This window comes from Colobus angolensis, unplaced genomic scaffold (genome assembly GCF_000951035.1).
Source record: "Colobus angolensis palliatus isolate OR3802 unplaced genomic scaffold, Cang.pa_1.0 Scaffold112, whole genome shotgun sequence".
NCBI lineage: Eukaryota > Metazoa > Chordata > Mammalia > Primates > Cercopithecidae > Colobus > Colobus angolensis.
In genome coordinates, this window is record NW_012112253.1 from 5,518,671 (window position 1) to 5,527,287 (window position 8,617).

Sequence of the window (8,617 nt, forward strand, 5' to 3'; positions counted from 1 at the left end):
CGACCGCGAGCCGAGTGAGCAGGCTGGAATCCCCCCCGGGCGCAATCTTCCCCCAGGTTTGTTTGAAAGTGGCGAGAAGCAGCGAGCGCCCCTCTCTCTCCTTGCACTATTGTTGCATTTCGCGTCTAACTGGGTTCTCTCACACCCCCGAGCGCCACGAGGAGGAGGGGGAGCGGGGTTGGGAAAAGAAATAAAGCGAGCTCAGATCAGATGAAAAAAAAAAAAAAAACCAGCAAGGAAAAAGAGACACTTAAAGGGAAAGAGTCGCCATGTTTAGCAGCTTTTTTAAAGATCTCGTCAATTTCACACAGAACGCGCTCGCTGGGTCCCAGCCCTCGTCTTTTGTCCAATTCAGTCGCAGCAAAGATCTTTTGTTCTAACTCAGCGTGAAAAGAAAAACTTTCTTTAAATGCAATAAACTTAAACCGAACTCAAGACTCTAAACAGATCCTCCTCCGGCCACTCTAAACATATACAAGGGGGTTTGTTTTAACCGGTTGAAAAATTTTGGGTCCTGTTTTTCTGCCTCGCAAACCCCAAGCTCATTGCTGAAACTTAAGAGTGTGAGAGAGATTTCCAACGTCTAGAACACATGCTTAAAGCATAATAAAACAGGGATTGTCTTTTGCTTTGAAAATCATAAATTATAATTTAATGCCAATAATAATTTACAACAAATGGCTGTTTACAATAAACTAACACAAAACAAACAAGGAAAAGGGCCTGTGTTTTACTTATTAGAGAAACTTCACACACTCACATGGATAGCACTTGCAAGAGGAAGAAAATAAACAACAACCGACAAAACCTCGAACTAAAGGTCAGCAATACTGTGCCGCAAGAACATACTTGTATTTATATATGTATATATCTACAGAAATCAGTTAAAGTCAGATGGAAAACTCTGCACAAATCAGATTTTACTGGTCTGCATGTATTGACGATCTGAATATTGACGTTTAATACACTTTACAAAATGATCCCTTTTCTTTCACCTCTCTCACTAGTTCCCTCCCCCCCCTTAAAATTAAACCACAACATGATGAAGTACTGGCGGTGGGGGGTGGGTTGGAAACCTTGAATAAGAACAAAATTGCAAGCTCCCAGCACTGAGCTTCCTCCAAACCAGGAAAAGAGAAAGAGGAAAAATGAAAAAAACTCCAAAAGAGATAGTTACTACTTCTAAATCGCACACCCTGTAAAGTTTCCTTCCTTCCTTCTTTTTCTGTCCTGCTTTCTCTTCCTTAACTTGGCTTCTAAGGACAAAGGATCCCAAGAGCAGTACAGATTGTAGCTACACAATCTGAAATGTCAAAATGTCGATGTGTTTTTATGTACATAACTCCAATGGAAAAGATTCCCTTGACCCTGTGGTCATGCTCTCACAGACTGAAGGTAAAGGGGGGAGGGGAGAGGGAACCCAACTGCAAGTTATCATATATACATTAAAAATAGACCCTTCAGTCTTATAACCTGTATCACTGAATTTGAAACTCTATCAACAACCACGCTAGAGCAGAACCACAGAATATTTTTAAAAATCGCACCTACTTAAGGAAAAACTCATTGCAAACAACTGTCCTCTAATTACAATGCTGTGATTAGCTTGCTTGAACGATCTTCTGAGTAACTGTCAGAAATGTACAAAAGAGTATTTTTTTTTCTGATCATAAAATAGATACTGATCTCAAGATTTCTAATACTTTTTCACAATACCTTCCCTAAGCAGGCACTTAAGTGTGACAAATATAAGGGCCTTTTTTTTTTCCTGGAAAATCCATTTTTAATTAAAAGGAGGATTAGGTGAATGGGGGTGGTTTACTATATCAGTATGGCACTTCCTAAACCATAGATAAACCATTAACTTCAGCTCCCCCCCACCCACACACACACCCAAATTAAACAGGCAAATACACTAGTCCACCTTTGAACAAACTGACTGAGGGGAGTAAACAAATGCCCTCCCCCCACTGCCCCCCGCCCGGCCAGCTAAGCGAGAGCTCACAGGGGCTCTTCTAGATGTAAAGACAGTGAGTGGGGACAGCCAGGTTTCAGATATCAAATAATATTTTAATTTCTGAATACTTTCAATTTTCCTTGGAATATAACACACAAAGACTCGACCAAACAGTTCAGTTATTATAACTTTTACAGTATACAGAAATGTTGCACTTAAAAAAAAAACCTTCAGTTTTTTTAAAACACAAACTGTAAACTCTAAGATACTGAATCAATCACGTTACCTATAAGTGCCAACAGTGTTATTTTTGTCATGCTGATTTCAATGGTATTTTTTAAAAAGGGAAAATATCAACAATTATAATACAAAGGGTTTGCAAATATACAAACAGATATAGGATTTTCATAACAATTCAAGAACTAAGCGGGACCCAATTCAAATTACAAAAGTTCACTTTTTATTCAAAACCTCAGCATGTGTCTTGGACACATTCCTTGGCTGCCAATAAATTCCACAGTTCATTCTCTTTCTTAAAATATTTTTTAAAAGCTAGGTTTGTCATGGTGTCTTTTGGGAAGGGGCAGGGTAGGGGAAGTTAAGTGTTATATGTGGTTCCTCCAGTTCTCTAATTAGAGTGCTCAACTTCACCTAAAATTTTTGGTCACCACTTGTAAGTGCGTTTCCATCATCTTTGAGTTGCCTTTTAAAGTTTTATGTCTTCCTATGATATTTTCATGGACTCAGTTTTAATTCTTGCAGAACATATATTTTAATGATACACAGTTTTTAAGAAGCCAAGATTATATCAAAACTTATTATAGAACCACAGAATAAACTGGTTTGGAACCAGAAAAGTACAAAAAAGAACAGCTAGAGGTACATAGACACAGGACAATTAATAATTTGGAAAAAAAAAAAAAAAAAGACTTACTTTCTCCATTCTGCTAATTTTCTCCCAATCTCCTTAAATGCACTTTTAGCAATGTTTTTCAAAAATTTAGCAAAAAAAGAAAAAGACTAATTTCCTTTTTATACAAAAATGATAAGTAGCAAGTTGTTCTGACCGACACAGGAGTTTTTTTTTTTTTTTTAATGCATTCTGTAAAAGTTCATTTGACAGTCTTTTTTTTTTTTTTTGAAATTCACAGTCCATTAAATTCTTCCCCTCTCTTCTTTTAGCAAACTTGTAACATCCTTTTATATCCTTTCTTAACAGAAGGAAATTAAGCAAACAAACCAGTCTTTTGCCTTTTCTTTCTCTGTTTCACTCCCCCTTCTTATTTTATTTATTTATTGAATTGCCATATATGGCCAGTTAAAACTGCTGCCGGACAGTAACATATCCCGGATGAGGGTTTCGATGGGGGTTTTACCTACCAAACGGACGAAAAACAATTGCTCTATGACTGAGGAGGAGACGGTGCGGAGGGAAGGGAGGCGAAGCAAAAGCTTTCCGAATCGCGTCGGCTGGTTGGGGTACTGGCTCCTAACGTATTCTTCCAAAGCACACTGAGACTTTTCCTGCAAGCTTTCCACATGGGCTACATCAGAGAGACCACAGGCATCTGGAAGAAAGTTTAAAAACAGGAGAAGAAGAAGAAGAAAAATTCAGTCATCAGATTAAGAGGTTTGAATTGGGTCACATGAGGTGTGTGCACAGAGCTCTGTCAAACTGCCCCAACCGGAGTTGGAGCAAATGTCTATGTACTGAAAACTTAAGGAGAAAGAGCAAGAGACTGAAGAAGTGTTTGCTTTAAAATAAAACATAGCTCAGTGTGCTACAGGCTTTCACTGCCTGAGTCCTTAGCCTGGGTCATTGAGAGACCCAAGCAAAAGTGCATTGGGTCTATCTGGCCCAAGTCAGTAAACAGAAGAAACCAAAACTACCAGCACTCTTTCCCCTCCTCCTCTGTAAATAATAGTTTGGCTTATAATTATATAGGGGTTTGTGGGGGTTGGGAGTGGACAACCTGGCCCAGTCCCGAGTAATGGCGTCCACGATCCAGCCTTAGATTCTCCCCAAAGAGGGCGACTCATTTTTCTCCAGTCTTTGAAACTGATTTAAGTGGCCCTTTAAAACTGATCTTGTCAGTTTAGCCTATTGAAGGGCAGCCATGCAAACTGTGATCTCTCTGTTCATTTGAGCTGTTTCTTTTTCCCCCTTTTCTTCTCTCTCCCTTTTTCTCCCACCCCCCTTTATTTTTTAAAACCCAGGTCCCTCCAAGAAGCATCCCCCCTCCCTGTTATCTTCAGGAAAACACTCTTCTTTTTTGATATGTGAAAATACAATAAGTGCCTTTGAAATGAGAAGCTTCTTGGTAAAGGCGGTTCAGGTTGTGACCTGACCTTTCAGGGCTCCCCAGACAAGACTGGGGTTAACACATGCATATTGTGAATCATTAAAACAGATATTAGAAAATCAGCACCACCACCTCCACCCCAAGAAACAGAACACACATGCAACTTCCTCATATGTATATCTAGGACTCTGCATGTCTACAGAATGTAGAGGTGTCTGTGGACAGGAACTAAAAGATCTGTTTGCATAGGACTCCTTCCTTCTGCATCCTCGGAACTGTGTGTCTCCCTCTGAATCAGATAACAGGAACCTTTATCTCTTTGTGAGGCGATTTGCATTCTCCACACAGGCCTCCACATTTTGCAAATAGTCATAAATTAAACTGTTAATGACAGTATCAGGCATTTTTTTTTCCTTGAAAGACCAAGGGTAAGGCTAAGAGCTAGCAATGATATCAAGAAATTAACAACTACCTCCATCGTCCAAGAAGGTGGGCTGGGTGTTGTGTTGTGGGACGGGGATGAAGGTGGCCATGAGGTAGGGAAATATCTTGCCTGCATATCTGTAGCAGGCAAACGTTCTAGATATGAGGGGCTCTTGAGAAAAATAATCCCTATCCAAACCTCTGCAAACAGCTTCCCTGCCCAGACACTGGCCTTTAATTGATTACCTAAGGACTTCCAAAGGCAGAATTTGGGGTGGCTGTGTGGGGAGATTTTATGTGGAAAGCAGCAATGTACAAGACTTAGCAGTTTGAAGACTCAGAACCTGCAAGCCGTTCAGCTGATGACTTAGTTCCCCAGACTTCTTTCAAATAAAGAAGAGATTGTGGACCTCCTTTATGTTTGCCACATAAACTACACATCTCTCCTCGTTTCCTGTGACAAGCTTAAAATATTGTAGTGGGTGACTAGGTTCCAAGCCCTGCTAATGTCCAAATGTCTGTTATTCTTAATCGGAAACCCCTTTCCCCTCTCAGCCATGACAAAGGGATCAGCTGACAACTTAGTATAAGAATGTGAAAGGGGGTTGGTGATTTCCATCCACCTGGGCTATGCTGAACTCAACCTGGAGGCAGCCAAAAAGCTCAGGTGTGGCCCAAAATGGAAAGCCAGACACTTTCAAAAATCATTTTGCCTCAAGAGTTAATTAATATCAGATCTATTACTCACACAGGTTAAACTACATGCAAACTAATTAGATTGCATAATGCAGTCAGTGATGGTTTTATATCTCTAGCAACATCCATATCCAGCCCAAGTTGGCATACACTTTGGGTTGTTTGAAAATTGCCTTAAGTGTTTGCTTGGGCAGGGGAAGCAAGAGGCCAGAGTCTTCAACCTCCTGCAAACATTCTAAAGAGTTATGACGGTCCCTTTCCTCCTCTTGCCCCCTTCCTGACAGATCTTTTCCCCTCTCCTGGCAGTCTGCATTATTTCAATAAGAATATGATTTTGAAAATTGCTGCCCTCAGATTGGATTTGCCTGGAGCTCCAACTCCTACTGAGTTAACAGGCAAACTTTTCCCCTGCAGGGGCAAACTTGCCCCTGTAGAGACACTGTCAGGGCTGCTCCAGTGCCCAAGGGCATCTCCTGGAGGTCCAGCCAGGGTGCTAGAGAAAACCCAGGTCTTGAAAAGATTCCCTGGGGCCCAGCAGGCCCAGGGGGCCTGGGCTCAGGAAAGGGAGCAGGAGAGGGCATCCCAATCTGGATACTGCAGGTAGGGGAAATAGGCAGCAGAGGCTGCCCTATGGCCCATTTGGGGAATCTATCTGAAGCATCCTTCCTGCAGTCCAGCCTTCCTCTCCTCTCCCCAGGACAGGCCTGGTGGTGCCCAACAGCTATACAAAGTTCCCACTTCAAGTTGCACTCAACAGTTTGGCCTTTCAAGGAGCAGTTTGGGTTTGCCCTGGGGACTCCCAAGTTCTCTGGGCCCCAACTCTGGGCTAGGAGCCCGTGGGCACGAGGAGACAGGGCTCCTTCCTACCTGAGGTGAACAGGACTATGGCCTTGAGGCAGCTGTACTCGGCTGAGTCAACGTGCAGCGCCTTGAGCTTCTCCACTTGCTCTTGGAAGATCCGTATGTGGTCCATAAAGGCGACCACCCGGTCGGCGGACATGGGCGAAGCATGCAGGCCGGCGGCGGCCAGGAGCGGGGCGACGTGGAGGGGCATGGAGCACTGCGCCGCATTCAACACAAACAGCTCGCTCCAGGTGAGGCGAAGCAGGGCCACCTGGTCCGTGATCTGCAGGTCGGGGAAGAAGGGGATGTTCCGGGCCCACTCGACGGCGCTGAAGAGCATCCTGGCGGCCAGTTCGCAAATGTTCTCGATACCCATGATGTTGTTGGGCTGCATGCATTGGCTGCCGAAGCGCGACGTGGGATAGGGCTCGGCGCGCAACAGCAGGGAAATATATCCGGACAGGTACGAGTGGCAGTTGAGGGGGTCCCCGTTGGTCAGCGCAAACTGCCCGTGGGTCGGCTGGGTCGGCGGCATCCTGCCCCTCTGCACCGCTGCGGGGAGGAAAGGAGACACTCCACAGTTAATGACCAGCCTCAGTCCCCAGGTTCCCCGGCGGGGTCTGCCCCAGCCCGACCCCCACCTGACCCAGGCCCTGAGCAGCGCAAGAACCAGGCAGGCCTGCCACAGACCTGGAGTCGCCAGGCTCTTGGCACCATTCCTTTGAAACCACCACCCAGGCGAGCTCTGAGGGTCAGAGGGGCACACTTGCCTCTGAGGCCCGCTCAGGGCTGGTCCACCGAGGACCCAGAATTGGCCACTTTGCCTCGGGGTCCCCGGCGCTGTGGGCGGGATGTAGCATTCTGAGGGCATCTTTCTTCTTTACTGCTAAACAGCTGATATTTCTTATTGATTGGAGGAGAGGGAGCGGGAGGGGCGAGTCTGGGGGGAGGGTGAGACGCTTTTGCAAAAGGCACGAGGGTTCACCCCAGACGGCCTGTGGCCACTCCGGAACGACTCTCCCACAAACCCCGAAGCCCCAGCCCCAGCCCGGCGGGGAACCCCCAGTGAGAGACAAGCAGAGAGCGGAGATCTGGCGTCTGTCTAATCAGTGTGCTCGGAAAAAGAGACTGAGGGAGAGGGCGGAGAGAGAGAGGCCGGCTTAAGGAGAGAGGAAGCCGGGAGAGGCAGGGAGCAGGCGGCCGGCACTAGCGGAACCTGGGCAGGGCCTGTAAGGGCCGGGGAAAGCCGGCGAGGCTCGGGCTCAGGCTATTATCTGACTCCGGACCTGGAGAGTCGCTCTCGCAGAAACACAAAGAAACCCCGGCGTTGGCTCGCCCCAACCCGGAGCCCGCGCCCCGCGCCGAGCGCGCCATTGGCAAAGCACGGCTCGCGGCGCTCGGCGAATTTTATATCACAAAGACCCAACTCGCGCAGAGCGAAAGCAGCCGCCCAGGGCCCCTCGCCCACCCTTTTCTACTTCCTATCGCGCTCTCTTCGTTTCAAAAGTGAAAGGAAAAAAGCAAGCAGAGGTTTTTTTTTTTTTTTTTTTTTTTTTTTTTTTTTAGCAGAATGTTAATCCACGGAGGGTCACATGAGCGCTGCCCGGGCGGCAGCGTTAATACGGCGAAGTGCATAAAATTGCCATTTGTAATTTGAACCTCCTGTACAAAAGTACAATCTCAGGTTTTTTTTTTTTTTTTTTGAGAGGGTGGGGGCTGGGGAAAGGGGTGAAGGGGAGGGACATGTTGAACATGCAGGAAAAACAAGGAGAGAGAGAGAGAGAAGTAAACTAGGCTTTAAAACAACAACAAACACCCCATCCCTTGCAGAAAGGCAGACTCCAGTGAACTCACAATCAATGCAAAGCAAATGAAAACAGCCCAAAGACAGAGTAAAGAAGGAAATCAGTCGGCCAAAGCATGCGGATTTGGGGTTTGGGTTCCAATGCAGAACTCGCTTCTAGTATAAAACCCCTTTCCGCTGCAATACGAAGAGAAGAGCTTGGGGCTTCTTGTCCTTACCCAGAGCAGGCTAGCCAAACGTACCCAGGACCCCGGGACCCAGGACGAGGGAAGGAGAAATGAGAGGCCGATACCTTCCCGTCTCATGCCCACTTTGAGGCACTTTTTGAGGCGGCAGTACTGGCACTGGTTACGATGGTGCTGGTCGATGGGACAGTTCCGGTTGGCGCGGCACGTGTAGCTCAGGTTCCTCCGCACGCTGCGCTTGAAGAAGCTCTTGCAGCCCTCGCACGTGAACTGGCCGTAGTGCTTGCCGCTCGACTTGTCCCCGCACACCACGCACTCGATGTGTTGCTGCTGCTGCTGCTTGTCGCTACCCGGGCCGCCAGGGCCGCCCTGGCCACCGGCCGCCGTCTGGGCTGGCGTGCTGGCT

The 8,617-nt window shown here is 46.4% G+C and overlaps 1 protein-coding gene across 3 annotated transcripts in view; it reads right to left on the bottom strand.

Annotated features, from left to right (window-relative positions):
* Window positions 1-629: 629 nt before the first annotated feature.
* The window catches only part of NR2F2 (nuclear receptor subfamily 2, group F, member 2), a 14,463-nt gene continuing 6,475 nt past the window's right edge, over window positions 630-8,617 (bottom strand). The window contains exons 1-3 of one of the 3 annotated variants that reach the window (XM_011957938.1): window positions 8,245-8,329; window positions 6,247-6,774; window positions 630-3,525 (exon numbers count right to left, since the gene is read on the bottom strand). In XM_011957938.1, the coding sequence (XP_011813328.1) occupies window positions 3,251-3,525; window positions 6,247-6,757 (786 nt within the window). In that variant the 5' untranslated portion in view covers window positions 6,758-6,774; window positions 8,245-8,329 and the 3' untranslated portion in view covers window positions 630-3,250. Of the gene's footprint in view, window positions 3,526-6,246; window positions 6,775-6,992; window positions 7,872-8,244; window positions 8,330-8,617 lie in introns of those variants that run through there. The other 2 variants (XM_011957930.1, XM_011957921.1) reach the window with 2 other exon arrangements.